We start from the raw sequence: 17,934 nt of genomic DNA, 5'->3' as shown, positions 1-17,934 counted from the left end.
ATGATTGCTCCTACTTCAGGGCTGGCTCTGAACTGCACGACCCCGAGCGGTAATGGGGTTATGGTTTTGCGATAAGGCCTCCCTTTAGGGATTCTAAATAAAACATGGCTCTCAATTAACATCACAGAAAGAGGTCTACTGGCGGGACCCAGCAAAAAACACCAACCCCTCACCCCTACTCCTCCTACTCCTTCTCCTGCTGGTTCACAGATGCAAACTGAGCTTTAAAAATAAGTCTGGGCCCTACCTGAACAAACACAGACGAACCATTAGCCAGGGCCGCAGTTTGTCTATACTGGGGTGAAATGTTTGTGGGAAACAGAAGTGCCCCGGGACAGGCTCTCTAAAACAGCATCTCCTCGCATGTCACTCTGGTTCCATTCCCCTGCTCTTAACAGCAGGTTTGGGGATCAATGCTGTCTACCTCCGAACAAAACTTTAACCCTTTAAGAGTCAGACCATGTCAGTTATCCAGCATGTTCTGCTGTCTTCCAGCCATCACATGCACTGTTGTCCAAAGACATGAGTAGTTACACGCAACCATAAAATACAGGCAAAACTTCCAACAACTGTTCCTTGAACCGTTTCCCTATACATGGATAGCAGCATGTTGAACCATACAGGCAGAAACAACAGAGCATGCACAGACTAATGAGCTCCCGCACACGTTTTCCAGTCTATGCGTGAACTCGCACGGTGGCCCCTGGAGATCGGCCAGGTCCAAAGGCCATGAGCCCCACGCCCAAGCGCAGACACCATTTCATGGGCAGATCCTGTGTTTGCAGGAGAGGGAGAGAAGAAAGAGCAACTCCAGGCGGGGTTAACACATCTCTGTTTGTGTTTCCTCAGCATGGACAGTCTGCAGGCCTCCCAGCCTCCCTCTCTCTCACACACACTTTCTCTCTCTCTCACACACACACACTCCCTCTCTCTTTCACACACACACACACACACACACATACACACTCTTTCTCTCACACACACACACACACACACAGATACACAATCTTTCTCTCTCTCTCACACACACACACATACACACACACACACATACATACATACATACACACACTCTCTTTCTCTATCTCTTACACACACATACACACTCCCTTGCTCTCTTTCTCTCTCTTTTTCTTTCTCTTTTCAGGCCTTATGGAGAAAACATGAGCCCACTAGGACTCGGGAGATTCTGCAGGAGTCAGGATAACAGACAGTGGAGACACTTTAGAGACCCTGAGACAACATTTAGCACACTGACTTCTTCGGATACGTGTCTCATAATGGGAGATGTGGGCAGATCAGTAATTATCCCAGAATGAGCGCTCTCTTAAATGAGTGAGGATAACATTTGGCAACGCATGAAGCGACTGACAGAAAAGTATGTAGATATAAGAACAGCACCATTATTCTTGCTCAGTCTCTCATTGTCTGTGTTTTGACTTGAAATAATTAACACTCTGCTATTCATGGACATCTTTTTTTTCTTCTTCGTTATTATGGGAACTGGACAACATCATTTTTGAAAGGCTGTCTCAATCTTCACTCAGCAGCTGTACGCACCATTAAGTCAACTGCAAGCCATTATGATTTTTGTGTTCTCAGCATAAAAAAAACACAGTGCTCATATCTAGCTCTGCAGAAATATGTCTGGGGATAGATATTGGTGCATATATTTTTTCACTCTGGTTTTACTTCTCCAAGTGGCATTGACACAGCCAGCGATACACCCAGTGCAAGTGCGTGACATGATGCCGTGCGGCGTGCGCACATAAACTGTTCATTATGCTCTGGTATCGGCTGTTTCTGTCTGCGTGAGCGTCACCTGCACGTCTTGTCTGGCTCTGCACTGAGGCTCAGCAGCAGCAGCAGCAGCAGCACCAGCAGCACTGAAGGCCCCTGGTGGAGGCGGTCCAAGGAAAAGTCTAATGAAACACGGGCCCGTGAGTCACCCTCTGGGGGCTGGACGCTGTCCGCCGCTCTGCTCTGTTCTGCACACCACTGCTCCCGCTTGGCTGGACGCTGATGACTGCGTGTGCGTGTGTGCATGTTTGTGTGTGAATGTGTGTGTGTGTGTCTGTATGCTTGTGGTTGTGTGTGTATGTGTGTGTGTATGTGTATTTGTGTGCATATATGTTATGTGTGTGTGTATGTGTATTTGTGTGCATATATGTTGTGTGTGTGTGTGTGCGTGTGTGCGTGTGAGTGTGTGTGTGTGTTTGTGTGTGTGTGTGTTGGGTGGGTCTGTATGTGTATGTAATCTGTCTGTCTGTATGTGTGTATGTGTGTGTTTGAGAAAGTGATGACAAGTCAAGACAAGTGGAGTATTACTATTACATGTCTGAATGTACTGTACACATGCCTGTTTGCATGAATGTAGGACCATATGTATGTATTGTATGTGGATTGGCAGGTACATCAGTATGTGTGTGCTAGTGGTGGGTTGCTGTGTATGTGCATAGATTTAACTGTGTGTGTGTGTGTGTGTGTGTGTGTGTGTGTGTGTGTGTGTGTGTGTGTATGTGTGTGTATGTATGTGCGTGTGTTGTGTGTGTGTGTGTGTGTGTGTGTGTGTGTGTGTGTGCACATGTGATGTGTGTGTGTGTGTGAATTCATGGGTGTGTACTGACCGCTGCTGCTGGTCCCGAGTGCTAGAGTGCTGTTAGGTGCGTGCCCTCCAGACTCCTCCAGACTCCGTGTGCTCACCACAGCACGGGTCAGAGCTGGGGCTCCAGAGTCCAGTCCCAGTCCGACTCCCAGAACATGCTGTCATGGGGAAAGAGAAGAGAAGAAGAAGCAAAAAGGAGAGGGAAAAACCCCCAAGGCCATTAAGCGGTCAAGAGCAAAATGCAAAAGACCTTTAAAGGACTTTCTGCCCCAACAGGCTCTCTGCTATTTACTTCAAGATCAGAGGTACTGTATATTAAAGTCGAAGGTGAAAAGAATGTAAAAGTGTGTTATGGCATTGCGGTTGTTGTGTGAAATAAGCTACACCTGTCATTATCTTGTCTAGTTTCCACAGAGCTTCACAGTGTCACCATTGTGTGTTTTTCAGGAGGAATCACCCCAAAGCAAAAGCCAGCTTGTGAATTGCATGCAATCTTGGTGAGCCTCAGCCCCGACTCTGAATGTGACGGTGACTTGGGGATAAGGGTGTTGCTCGCACAAAATGTCTTTCCAAAACTGAAACAGGCAAAAGCCTCCGAGTGGGTGTTGATTTTTTATTTTATGACACACGCAGAGGGAGAGATGAACAATCCCCTAGGCTGCAGCACACAGTCTGCCTTGTTTCTCTCTCTTTCTCTGTGTGTGTGTGTGTGTGCTGCATTCATAAAGAGAGAGAGAGAGAGAGCATAAAGAAAGAGAGAGAGTAAATGCTCACAGTTTGTTTCCAGGAATGAATGTAATATGAATTCCTGATTGTGTGTGCATATCTGAGCACACATGTGTATGTATGCGTGTGTGTATGGCAATTTATGTTCACTTACATCTGTGTCTTATGTGCATATGTGTCATGGTGTGTGTGCTTACACTTGTATGATTCTATGTGTTCCTAGGTGGTGGTGGTGTGTGTTTCTGCATATTCAGATGTGTACATGTGCTGTATATGTCTATGCATGTGTGAATGCAGTTCTGTGTGTGTGTGCGCGCATGCATGTGTGTGTGTGTGTGTGTGTGTGTGTGCATGTGTGTGTGTGGTGAGTGTGCGTGTGTGTGTGTTTGTGTGTATGCCTTCGTGTGCATGCATATGTGTGTGTGTGTGTGTGTGTGTGTGTGTGTGTGTGTGTGTGTGTGTGTGTGTGTGTGTGTGTGTGTGTGTGTGTGTGTGTGTGTGTGTGTGTGTATGCGTGTGTGTGTGTGTGTGTGTGTGTGTGCGTGACTCATCAGCTCAGGGATACCTTGGCAAACAAACAAGGCCCTTGAGGCAGCCCACTCACTTCTCATCCTGCCTGACCTGCAGCTAACTAGCCAAGAGCTTGCTTGACATACCCTCCATGTTCATACGACACACGCACACACACACACACACACACACACACACACACACACACACACACACACACACACACACTCACACACACGCACGCACACACACTCACGCATACACAGAAACACTCACACGCACACTCACACACACATACACACACACACACACGCACACACACTCACACGCACGCATGCACATGCACACACACCCTTTCTCCAGTGATGTCCCATTTGTTTGTAGAGTGCAGGCTTCCAGCTCCAAAATATCCACTTCCTGCAATTTCTATTTAGTAATGATTAGTGGGAAAGCCCATTTTGAAATGTCTTGTGGAAAAAAAAAATATATATTTATTTCTTCTCAGTCATGAATAAATGTTTTGGCAGTTGTCTCCATTGCCTTCCCTACACCAGTGGACAATTACTCACATTAAAGCGTGCTGTGCTCACCGAAATTGCTTCGTTGAAGTCTGCCACTTATAGCCTCGTTTTAAAGGTAATGACCTCTCTGATGCAAAGCTGGCTGACTCCTTCCAGCAGTCTGAACAACTCTATGAACTTATGTCCATATATTGAAAAGCTATGGGTAAGGGCTGGCGGGTGACACTTCTAAAATTGTGATGCAGGTTAAGAATGTGTTTCATTTAGGGATAAATGACATTGAGTTTAAAATATGATTGAGCCATGTAGAGTAGGGTTATTTGTACGTGTGTGTGTGTGTGTGTGCGTGTGTGCGCATGAGCATGTGTGTGGACATGCGTGTGTATGTTCATGTGTATGTGTGTGTGTGTGTATGTTGTATGTATGTATGTATGTATGTATGTATGTATGTGTGTGTTTGTGCATATGTGTGTCTGTGTTCCCTGGAAATGACTGAATATACATTTGCTTAGACTAAGTAAGCTGGCTGTTACAAGCACACAGCATGTTTGGATTTACTCCACCCTGGAGTGCTTCCTTTGAAAAACACCATAAATTGTGCACAAAAAAAAAAGTTCCACAGTTAAGCCCAAACAATGGGCCCAGTATTGAAATCTTTAGAAAAGGGAGCAACAACAACAACAAAAACACAAGTAAACAACTCACAGATTGGAGCGCAGTGCAACTTGCATCAAGGGATTTCGAAGGCAACTGAGTTCTTTTTTTAAAAGTCCCCCACCGCCCTCTCTCTCTCTTTCTCTCTCCAGCATCAGTAGTCAGAAGTCCTGTGAAGTTTTGACTAGGCAGCAGCGCACGCTGTGCCTGAATTGGGCTCTCAAACCTCAGCATCATTACCACATTGCTTACTTCTCCCTAATTCACTTCTCATTGCCCCCACATATGCATTTGATCTGAAAGTCTCTATCGCCTTTGCATTGTCACATTGCCGTCTGCAGATGCTATCACCTAAGTGCTGCTCCACTCATTTCAGCGTATGTATGCCGTGCCGTATATGCGCAGACTCCCAGGTCATATGGAACTGGTTTTAAAGGGTCGGGATAAATGGGGGCTTGGGCAAGGAATGCAGATCTGTGCGGCTATAAATAGCGTCGACAAAACCTCTGACTGTCACACATGACCATAGGCCCATTTTAATGTGTTGCGTGGTGCGCGGGGCTCTGTAAGCTGATAAACCCTTAACACAACTCTTGCCCTCGGCTTGATCCTAAGCCGTCACCCTTGTGGCCCCTGCACTGACAAGCATCGACGTGCACAAACGGTTTTGGGGCTTTGTTTTGTTTTGCCATTGGGGGATTAAAAGAGAGCAAAAGGGGAGGAGGAAAACAATCTGGCATTCAGAAGTGTTTGTGTAAAACAAAACACAGTATTGTGGAGTTGTGCACGGAGTTGAGTCCAAATGATTCGACTGCTGTAAAATGTCTTATAGACACGTTGAAGATGTACAAGAAAAAAATAATACTCTGCATGTGTTTTGTCCTAACTTAACCAAACACAGTTCCACTTCTGTACTTCCACTATGGTGACTGTGCTGTCATTTAGCGGTCCGTAACACATGACCCCCCCCCCCCCCCACCATTCATGAACCTCTCCAGCTCAGGAGCTAAAACCTAAATTCTTGATTCTTCTGGTCACCATCTGCTATAGGATCCCCCACCTGAGACTGGAGGGCTGTATTTCACCAGGATATCCACAGGCCTCTTTTTATGCCGTTCGTTTTGATATCTTACTCCTCCACCGTATGCATTGTCTGCACACAGGACCGATTGTTAGCGCATATGCAATCTATCAGGGCCCTACCTGTTTGTATTTCAATCTACCGAGATCGTTTTTCTTGTTTATGCGCCGCGGGGCAATGGCTGCAGTGCTGCTCCGGTCCTGTGGAGATTTTTCCTACTCGTTAAATGAACTTTGCTAATTATTCTACCTTATAAAGAATCCAGACCTCGGTCCAGCTGTCAAGTCCTTCAGGACGTGCGGAGGTTGCCAGAAATGGCGGCAAGAGACTGGGGATGAGGAATTAAGCAAACACAGCGTTTTTTGCGTCATTATTTATGGCCATCCAGGTGGATTTGCTAAAGAAAATAAATATGTACCACACTTAGCATGGACTCGGGAAAACATCAGAGGCCGGACTGCCGTGGAAAAGCAGGGGGATTATGTCATGGTCACGGCCGAGGAAAATTTCACCACAAATATTAATGATACGCCCAGTTAAATCATAGACACTTGGGGGCAAACCCATCATATAGCCTAGTCTACACCAGAGGTGAAGAGCCGAGAACATCCATGTTGGAGGTTCTCTACACAATGCTCATTTTCATTTGCCGTGCCATTGCCAACTGTCAGGCAATTTCCCACGCATAGAAGGCAGCTGAGTAACGATGTGCTGGTAATTGACGTGGAAACATGTGCTATCTCATCTTAGCTGGTGTAACAGCATAAATCCAAGCACTCAACACCAGTGACAAGCTCTTAATCTTGGCACCTGTGGCATAGGGGGTGTTGAAAGAGGGCATTCATGCTGGGAAACAAATGTAAAAATGAATTGAGCTTGCATTTCCGATCCTCTCCCAATGATTCCACTTCATACCGTATGCGACTTTCTTGAGTAGCCTACACAGCAGAGTTCAACAAGACATTAAGATAACAATAAACACGTTATTACACTTGTATTACACTTTCAGTATAATTACATAGGCTATTAATGCAGTATAAAAGCGGATCGAAGACTTCCATACAAGCCTCAGCAGAAAGTGTGCAGCATGTTTCACCCTTCGACACAAGTGCAATCCAGAGAAATCCGCAGTCCAAGAGGAAAACCAAAATGTTCAGTGATAACACTTGATATAACTCGTTTACTTATTCCCCACTGCGCCACTATTTGAGGCTCTCAAAAGTCATGGCCTGCCTTCATAAACATGGCCTCAGTGTTCCTCTAGATAAAAAAAACTCCACTGAATGCCCCCTGACCTCCTTTCGCTGAACTGAGGAGAAGTGGCCTTTAGTATATGGTCAGAAACGAAACCAGAGAGAGCTCATGTCTTGTTATGTAGGGGTGGGGGATAGGGGTATATCTGGGCATATCTGGACCAACACATGCCTGGTGAGCAGATGTTAAACAAAGGCGGTGTGCTGGCATCGCCACATGGCATAACCGTGAGATTTAATCATAGCTTTTAAACAATGTAAGAGCAAAATGCTCGAAATCAGTGCTGATCTGAAGGATCCCTTCTGCCAGCCGCATGTGTACATTCATGCCTTGTTTACGATGACAGGGTGAGATGCGGAGAGTGGCCTCAAAGCAGATTACACTGCTGTGGAAACAGCTTCCCTACAAGCGAGTGCCAACGCGGGCCGATTTGATTAGCTCAGGGGCACGTCTTGTTAAGGAGAGCCTTTCATGTGTGCAAGTTAACAAATTAAGCTGAGGGGGTCTGTGAATTAGACTTCATTGAATGAGAAACCTGCCACAAGAGAGGCCGTGGAGTACAAAATCTGAAATACTAAATGAGTATCAGAGGAGCTCAAGACATCTCTGGGCCCCTCCAGAGGCTTCAGGGATGCTTATACAGTGGTAGTACCGTAATTGTGGTAGCAGATTCAGTGTTTGAGCAGTTGCTGTTGACTTTCTGCAACTACCATGCATGTGTGACATGTATTTAGCTCAGAGAGAAGACATCTGAGTGTAACACAATACACTGTACGTGGTGTGAAATGGACATCTGCTGTTTTAGTGGCCGATTTTTGTCAAACTTATGCTATCGGCTGGACAACAGGGAACAGATGGAGTGTTGAGCCAGGGTAAAAGCTGGACCGCTGGTGCCCTCACCAGGCCAGTTGAAAACAACACCACCAGATCTCTGCCAGCAGCTTTGTTAGGAAAGCTTTGCGAATGCAGGCGCTTTTGGCCGTTTGACTGAGAGCCGTGGCAGGGAGGTGATATAATGTGTGGACGTTGAATGTGAGCTGTGTATCATTTTCTAGCCCAACTCTCCTGTGAGTCCTCAGTTCTGCTCGCACCAAATTGAGTAAAACAGCCATTTCGGCAAGATTAGGTCCCATTCTGGAAGTGTCATAAATTACCCATTACAGGATCTTTGCAGGTCTAGACGTTTAACTTTTTATGTGACAATCGAATCCAAGAAAAATATTTGACTTGGGGAGTGTGTACATTACACTGGATAGATATCAACTAAAACAAGTTCATAAATTAAAGCCTTTTCACACTGGGACAATTGCCACGGTTTTCACTTGAAAAAGCCCTCTGCACGCTACGCTACATATCTGAAGAATTATGCTGACATGGAACAAAGATTATTATTCCATTAATTTTCAATTAAGCCCAAAATAGATTTTGCACAGACATATTTACAGTGTATAAACATTTATTCATCTCTTGTTCATACAAAAGGATTTGTTTTTTCCCCCCTACCCAACACAATTGATTAAATAGTGCACAAGTTGATATTGTCACGACGTGAAGTACCTTCGAGAAGAGTACAATCAGTTCAGACAGGTCATAAATAGGCACCGAAGTTTTCTGACTTTTTTTTCTTGATTAAAATGTAACGCCCAAGGGGCTGTTTTATAGATCAGTACGGACACACACATATGTGCACACACATGCACACACACACACACACACACACACACACACACACACACACACACACACACACACACACACACACACACACACACACACACACACACACACACACCAACACAGGGGCATCTGCAAAGGATATCATACACATACAACGGTTTGTTCCTCTCTCTCCCCCACCTCTCTCTCATTCTCTTTCACTCAGTTTTCCCCTACTTGATTTACAAGGGAGGACCTGTATCAGTTCTAAGTTATTAGGTTAGCGAGCTAGTGCATTTTTGGAAAAGTGCTACAATAAACATCTTACCGCAAGTACAAACAGCAAATTTTTTTCCCCAATGTAACATTTTCTGTTTTCAAGTTAGGGAAATGTGCAGGATAAGATAACTTTAGTGAGATATGTTCAATGTTATTCGATTATGGTATCTCAACCTCAACAATACAGTTTCACACTATCCTAATCTTACAAATTGATAGAGGCTAGAAATATCACATGCCTTATACAGCCTATTACAAGAAATATTACATTCTACAACCAAGGTATACAAAGTCAAACAACAAAATTCCTTTATAAGAACATTTTACACTCAGGTCCAATGGTTTAATTTCTATTTCAGTGACTTAAAATTACCGCAAAACATAAGAGGTAGGCTATGTGTTGCAGAAAGTGTGAAGGCCAGAGCTATTCAGTGGGATTTTAAATTCCATAACTCACCAAAACCAAGCAAAACAGAAAACACTTATATTGTATATCAAAACAAACAAACACAGTGGACGCACAACACGCAACTAATGTCTAACAAGAGGCTGACATTAAAGGGACACGCCAACCTTTTGGGAAACATTTTAGCTGTCTACCCCAGAGAGGATAGAGGATACATACCTTTCTCTTCTCTGTGCGAGTACCAGTTAGCCTATAGCTAGTCTATAGCTAAAAGGGAGCTATAGGCTAACTGGTCTAACCCATTTCCAGTTGATTATGCTAAACTAGGCTAACAGTGTCAGACTGGATTATTGCACATACAGAGAAGAGAAAGGCATGTATCCTCTTATCTTATCTTAAAGGTCCAGTATGTAGGAAATAATTGAAAATAAATGTTATGTCTATAGCAGTAGTGGTAGCATATTCACCTTAACATTAACCTTAATGGAAAATAAACCATATGTTGTCAGAGAGTAAGGAAACACGATGAATTGAAGTAATGGCTTATTTGACAACATTACTATAACCTGTAAAACCCTGTAAAACCCATGAAAAAAAATTAGTTACGGGGCGGAATCTCTTGGAATTTTCGTTTATGTTTTGAACGATTAATTCTAGAATAGCGTATTAATAATGGGCTGGCGAGTCCTCCTATTTGTGTTGCCAAATTAGCAAAGGCCAACTGTCAACTTGCTGTCAGTTTTAGGGTAGTCATGAACGTCTACGGGAGGCAGGCAAATTTCCAAAATTAAAACAAGAAACAAATTAAGTGGACATCGGAGGAGCTTACTGATATGGCGACGTCTTCGTCAAACGAAGAATATCAAGTCTGACGCAGAGCTGGCCATATTTCTTCACGACAGGTAGGCCTAGGCTAAACTTCATCAGCATCGCTAACTTCAGCTAAATATGTTACGTTGGTTAGAGAGGTATGTTTTGTTTTCACTGTTTCCGTAATGTGTAGCTGGGTCATGGTTGGAGAAACTTTAAAGAAGCTGCAGGTCAACTGACGTTATTAGCTAAGTCTTAATTACATCTGGCAACCCAGAAGAGGCTCGCATCTGGTAGTCTTGAGAATGTTCATCAGTGTTTTGATTTTGGCCTACCTACAGAACATTCAATCCAACAAATCGCTCCTTTAACTCTGGGGTAGAAGCTAAATAAGCTCTTATCCCAAAACCTTGGCGTGTTCCTTTAAATAAGTAACAATTACCAAAATGCGAGAACAAATATTCAGATAATTTCATGTCATGTTCAAATAACAATACCTTAGCAGAATAGGATATTTTAAGTGTGTGGTTTAATAACAACCCTGGGTAGGTTAACTCCTAGGTTAAACCTCCTAATAGCAGAGCTAGTATGTGGCTTTGTTTGGCCTAACCATTTAACCTACCCAGCTTTGTTCCTAAATCACACAGCTGGGATACCCCTCAGAACAGAACAAAACAAACCAAACATAAACAAAACAAGAGAATACAACAATAAAGTACAGCTCTACTGATCAAATGTGACAGATTCATCCTGCTCTCCCAAAACCTCCACTCCCTTCAATCCTCCTCCTCCTTCAGTAGTTCTCTGTCCCAACCTTGGCAGCATCCCTCCGAGTCTGATCCATCGCTCTCTGCCCCATCACCCCCGAATGAACACATCGATCACCATCCTGCGCTAAACTAACTTGTGTTCAAGAGACTGCAGACACTTCTTAATGAAGTGAACACATCTGGTTTAAGTCGAATTGACCTCGGATCGAAACACAAACAATGACTTCTCTCGGGTGTGGGAGAGCCTGCAGTGGGGTGGAGTCTGAGGCCTCTGAGGCTGACAAAGCGCTAACATTTTCCATTTATCCATTCTATTCTTAACTCTCCCACTAACAGGACCCTCGTGTGGCATTTACCCCCCACCCTCCCCGCTACCTCACCACCGCCCTCCACCTCCTACCACCCCTGGAGCCCTCACACCTTGGAGAGGAGGCCAGACTCAGGGGCACTGGCTTTGATGAGGTTCTGGATCTCCTTAAACTTGGGGTGCTCCTTATCTGCCACCAACTGCAACAGCACTGACTCACTGGTGGTGACGATGATACCAGTGCGAGCCATTCGCTGAGGGAGAGAGAGCGTGCCAGAGAGAGAGAGAGAGAGAGAGAGAGAGAGTGTGTAATAGAAAGAGAGAGAGAGAGAGAGAGGGTGTGTAATAAAAAGAGAGGGAGAGAGTGACAGAGAGGGGAGAATTACTATATAGTTTTGTGATTAATTACACAGATAAGGAGAAGGTAAGGAAGAGAGGTTGTCTAAATCTCTGTAGACATTTGCAATCAGATGGGTGCAAAAAGTAAAGTATCTTTTTTAATTACATGAGCAAAAAAGAATAAAGATGGTGCAGAGTGCATTTCCACTGCAAGTTTCCCATGGAATTTCTTGTTGCGTCTGGAGGAGAGGTTGAGGGAGGTGAACCTTACCTCCAGAGCAAACATCCTGTCCATCATGCTCCTGGATGAAGTGGCATCAGCAACAATATGGACTTCAAAGCCTCGGCCAGTCAAGTCAAGTGCAGTCTGCTGTATACACACATGGGTCTAGGGAACAGATACAAAAGAGGCCAATTATACTACACTCAATTGTGCTACATCATTAGCATACATTTTCTATCTATGATGAAAGAACTGGCAGTAACCCATTTGACACCTGGCACTGTTGCCCATATAAAATACAAATGACTATACTATGCCATGGTAATCGTTATAACACATGTTTTGGTTCTTGCTATAAATTTTTGCAGTACATAGAAAATATAAATATCACAATATATAAATTCACAGGAGAGGGAACAGGAAAATACTGATCCTACTCGAGTAGACCATATCAACCTGACAAAACACCTGGCTTTCTCAGATGACACAGTATCACTGTCCATAAAGCCATATTATGGCTTATATGGTACAGTTGCCATAAGAAAAGGTGAATATGCTACCGCTACTGCTATAGACATAACTTCTTATAACATTTGAACTGGCTACCATATCATATGTAACTCATTGCTGTGAATAGGGGAAGAGCTCCGTTTGATCACAGGCCAGCTGGTTAGTACCTCCACTCCAAACAGCACGATGCTGCGCACGCTAGGGACCTCCGCCAGTGCAGCCTCCACCTCCGGCAGCAACATGGAGAACTTGGTCTTGGGGAAGACCAACTTGGCACCGGTGAGGTCCATCTCCTGGACGGTGGCGCCAAGCCCTTTAGGGTACTGCTCCGACACGATGACTGGGATGCCAAGGATACGAGCCCCTTGGAGCTGCAGGAGACAGACATGAGCGCTTAATTTAACATGACAAGTGCCTAAACACATTAATTTTCACAACCATCTAATTGGTGACTGCTCTTGAATTGTAAGATGGCATGTCATATTGCATGGCAATACATGGCAACATATTGCATATATGGGAATACAAAATACACAAACGCATTCTCTAGTATTAATTAAATGATGCATTTCATTTAAGTGCGTCAAATGCTTATTGTAGGCTGATAATATTGCTGCATGGAAGAATATATCTGAATGTGAGAAGACCCGTCGCTGCTGGCTGTGGGCAAATTGTAATGCATGGCAATATAGAAATACAACATTACATAAATGCATTTTGTAGTTCTCTGTAAATGACTTGTACCTCTAGTACAATGTTAAAGACTTGTATGTCCAATACTTATTAAGTAACTGCAGGTTGATATTATTACTACAGTATGTGGTGAAATATGGCTGAATGTGAGTAGGCCTTCTATCGCTGATGGCTGGGGGCCCAGGAGGCACAAGAAGGGGAAGAGGAAACTGGATGCGCGCACAGGAAACAGGAGACAAGAGATGGTCCCCGCAGACAGATGACCAAAGCTGTAAAACTATCGCTTGGCTGTCACCCCAACAAAAACCCCCAAAAAAAGAAGAGAGGAGAGAAGAGGAGACAATCAGTTCTGGCACTGACTGCTGAAGCCTCCAAGCGCTAAGCCCCCCCCCCCGCCGCACCACCCCTCCCTGACCAGAGAGCGGAAAATTCTTTCCCAGATAAACCCATCCGCACCCGATTGGAGCGACAAACTCCAGCCGCCTGAAGATGTTACTTCTAATGCAGACCTGCGTTGAGGGGATACTGTCGCAGGAAATGAGGGAACGGACATGATCCCACCAGAGGAGGAATTCATATTCGGGTGTGTACTGCATGAGAAGGCTTTACAGAAATCTCTCACGGACGCGCCGAAGCCGAGTTTGTAATTGAACGGAGTGTAGTTCCTTGATCCGCAGTTTGACATCTCACTCTGATTAAGTGGCGATACCCACATCAGGCCTCAGGAGATAGTTCCGCGTATAAACACGGGACAGACAGTGTCTGAGTCTGGACAGTTTTACGGGGAGAACTGGACAAGGTCAATGCAGGTTTTCACACAGGGCACGTGAGAGACCTTCAAATCAACCATGTGTATAATAAACAGCCAAGTGATGGATTGGTTTGGCTCATTTCATCTCCAAGTGTGGGAGGGAGCTCTTTGTAATCTCAAGCAGTCTATTTTAGGACTCTACTTTTAGATCATACACAATCACACACACACACACACAAACACACACACACACACACACACACACACACACACACACACACACACACACACACACACACACACACACTCTCTCTCTGTTTTTTGATACAGCAGACTGAGAGCTTCAAAGGCCCAGTTCTAAATGGAACCCACTAGACACTAGTTCTCCCAAGCAAAGTGTGCACTTTCATACTGGCTTCTTGGAGAGCGACACATGGAGGATCAAAAGGGATCAGTGAGCTGGTGAGCATCCTTTCCTGTGACTTCTGACCACAGGCAGCACCAACCGAAACATGTAGGCGTTTCATGCTAAATGAAAGGGGGGCGGGGGGGGGTCTATCCTCAATGCTTTCACTGTCAGGCTAAAAGTCATACTTATAACAAAGACAATTCGTCCTCAGAAACAATGTGCATTTAAGGAAAGATGGATGCAACCTACCAGCCTTTGTCCCACACTGATGATGTCACCAAAGTACTTGATGGCTGGCCTGAACCTCTCCTGCATGTCACAGCAAAAGAACATGGTAGTGGAAGGAGCAAGGTTCCCCAGAGTAGTGATCTAAAGGAAATAAAAAAAATAAAAAAAAACATCAACAATACTACATGTTAGGAAATGGCAGACACATATCGCTGTTTAAACAAAGACTCAGAAGGAGATCCAATTCAGAAGGAGGATTAATGTTCAGATGAGGAAATGAAACTGCGGATGACCAAATGTCTCGGCACGATGCCCACATGGCAGCAAGTTGTCTACCTGTCCACACACAGTACAGCTGATGCCAGGGATGCAATCAACCGATCCTGGTTGGCAACAGTGATGGATTACCTGAACACGGGCCCACAGTAGAGAAGATAGTATCTCAGAAATAAACAACCTACAAAAGCCTGATAGTCTGGAAAGGACTGCTGTGCACAATACTTGTTCCTTGGGTTTGTTTCCTATGGGATTTTTTTCTTCTTAAAAATCCCATCCGTTTTGTATTAAACTCCAAACAAGTAGTCCTTTTGCATGTGTCCAGTCAGCTGAATCATACTGTTTCTAATGCACAAATGCTGACTCTGAATGATATGTAAGGCTTTCATTATTCATTAGATTTGTATACTGTATTACTAGTATATCCATTCATTACTGCATGACCTCTGTGTTACCAGTCTAAATGCGATACATATTCGCCCTCATACCTGAGCGTATGGTGAAGACTGTGGCTTGGCTAACTACTGTACTTCATCAACTTTCATAGAGATTGTCCCCCTCTCCACCAAAAACATCAGAGCTTCACATTTAACGTGACATTAACTGAAATATTCCACCGCACTGTGGTTAAGAGTGGAAAAATGGACGGAAATGGCTTTATCATGTATTCAGGACAACGGTATATTTTTTCCCCACGTGACCGCAGTCCGTGTCCCATCCCAGGTCGTGGCCCTGTTGGATTGACCCCTGGGGATCAATTTCACCGAGAGTTCAGCCATATGTTCCTGGTCTTTATGGACAGTTCTGATTTCCACCAGGCAACAATATGATGTGTGATAAGATGACAATCTCATGGAAAATGATGAGGGATGAGGGATGGAGCTAGCAGACCTGAGGCACTGATTTCCCCACCGTGCCCTAGAGCGCAAATCCTGTTTGGAGTGGTGGTGACGGGGGTTGGGGGGGTAGATTTGACATTACAATAGAGTGCCACTGCCTGCCACTGCATTAGGCAGAAAAAAAAAAGAACAAAAAAAAAAATCTGAGCCTGTATTAAGTATTATTCTGTTTAATCTAATGCATTCGTGACTGACCACAACTGATTTATTCACTCCAGTGGCACTGTCTTATGCCTTTAATAACAATTCTCCAGAAACATGTTCCAAAACACAGCAACACACACCACACACACACACACGACGATGGCACTCACTCACACACACATACACACACACACACGACGACGGCACTGGTGGTGAAGCTGTTTGGGTCCACATCAGTGCTGCCACTGTAAGACAGATGTCTAGTAAGCTTTACAGGATTAAATATTCCATTTTGTTAGATGACTCAAACCAGTAACTGACGTTGATGGTTATGTGCACATCAGTACGCCATTTTAAGATTGCAATGTTTGTGTATTCACTTCTGTGCCATGGACTTCTTCTATCTAATTTGAGCCATCATAAAATGACATATTTTCATTAAATGAAATACATTATACATTATAGACTTCCTCAGTTCAGAGAACCACATGTAATAGCCTATTTATATTAAAAAAATCTGTGATATTAACACTAAATTAAATTTACACTACACACAGTATCAAACCAACCATACTACTGAAAACTGACATTAGTATGTTATTATATTAAGTATAGGTCATGAAGCATTCAGTTCAGGTTGTTAATCTCATAGAATCTGATTTATAACACCCATGCATTATAACAACTACGTGTGGGCTATTTTATAACCTATTCTTAGACAACGGACCAAAATGCGCAATAGCATAACGTCACACGAATATTAAGACCAGAAACAGGCAACAGTTGTCTGTATTTCAGTCTTGCCGTGCCACACTGCCAAAGTTACACAGGCACCTTTCGGTTTCACGGACATGCGAATAGCATAACAAGGCTATTGATATTAATTGCTCTTCAGAATAATTAAGTACGACAACATAAAAAATCTGTCCAGAAATGAAAATAATATTGTCTTACATCCATTTGTAGAGGAACTAATCGAAGCTTGCATTTCTCAGATACGGAGAATCCCTTCGGCAAATCAATGTACTGTCCCCATTCCTCGGAGAACGACTGGATAACAAATTTACGATGGACGTCAATTTGGTGACCATATAGTGACAGAAATTTCTGGATCAACACTTCGTGCCCAGACCCCACGGGCACGGATGAAGGACGCGAGAAGACGGAATATGAAAACAAAACCGGTAAATGGTTATTGTTGCAATGTCCGTCCGCCATGATGCTACGAGGAAATGACTATAGGAGATTGTGGGCGGGTAATATAAGTGAATCCGACCTATCAACCTTCACCTAGAATTAGAAACACGATCTTGTGACGTTGAACTTCTCCATATAAATTGCCCTCAGAAAATTGTAATAATAATCAAACTGAAAGTCACGATAGACGATTTTTTGGTTTTTTTTTTCAAAGCAAGAGAAACTCAGTGTCTGAACTATGTTAACTCCGCCCATTATCATAGTTAGTGCCTTCTAATGTTAGATGCACTAATAGCCTATGATTAATTATTGAATTCAAAATTAACATCAACAAAATTAATGTTGTGCTCATAACAATGGTGAATAAATAGGCTAACCGTGTAGACCTGATGACATGAGTAGATCAGTTTTGTTACTTCTGTAGCCTTCACTACCAACAATGAAGAAATACATATTGACATTGCACAGGCCTATATAATTTACTGCGGTGTTTACCATGCATTTTACTGACTGAAGACTATAAGAGCGTGTAGGCCTATTTGCCTTTTTAATGTGATGATCAATATTATATCTGTAATTGCTGGGGATCTTCTTATGTTATGCAAGCACACAACTTCAGCAACTTGCATTTTATCAACATGGATTACTAACATCACATATCCAGAAAAGATTACATGGAATAGTGG

At 43.7% G+C, this 17,934-nt stretch overlaps 1 protein-coding gene across 1 annotated transcript; it reads right to left on the bottom strand.

Annotated features, from left to right (window-relative positions):
• Window positions 1-8,791: 8,791 nt before the first annotated feature.
• isoc1 (isochorismatase domain containing 1) lies at window positions 8,792-17,285 on the bottom strand. The gene is made up of 5 exons (XM_076284378.1): window positions 17,006-17,285; window positions 14,754-14,873; window positions 12,819-13,022; window positions 12,190-12,306; window positions 8,792-11,833 (listed from the first exon to the last, which is right to left on the bottom strand). The coding sequence occupies exons 1-5, from the start codon at window positions 17,267-17,269 to the stop codon at window positions 11,687-11,689; spliced, it is 852 nt and encodes a 283-aa protein (XP_076140493.1). The 5' UTR covers window positions 17,270-17,285; the 3' UTR covers window positions 8,792-11,686.
• Window positions 17,286-17,934: the final 649 nt, after the last annotated feature.

The sequence above is a fragment of the Alosa pseudoharengus genome, unplaced genomic scaffold (genome assembly GCF_046254945.1).
Source record: "Alosa pseudoharengus isolate Yale_2024_CS ecotype anadromous, Long Island Sound unplaced genomic scaffold, YU_APseudo_1.1 YU_APseudo_1.1_scf_14, whole genome shotgun sequence".
Classification (NCBI taxonomy): domain Eukaryota; kingdom Metazoa; phylum Chordata; class Actinopteri; order Clupeiformes; family Clupeidae; genus Alosa; species Alosa pseudoharengus.
This window is presented reverse-complemented; position numbering and strand designations above follow the sequence as displayed.

Bases quoted from the DNA above. Each gene is read 5' to 3' on its own strand.
- isoc1 (XM_076284378.1), bottom strand. From the start codon at position 17,269: ATGGCGGACGGACATTGCAACAATAACCATTTACCGGTTTTGTTTTCA. The intron at 14,874-17,005 runs GTAAGACAATAT...TATTTCCTTTAG, and splicing joins TAGTTCCTCTACAAATGGAT to ATCACTACTCTGGGGAACCT. The intron at 13,023-14,753 runs GTAGGTTGCATC...TGTCTCCTGCAG, and splicing joins TCAGTGTGGGACAAAGGCTG to CTCCAAGGGGCTCGTATCCT.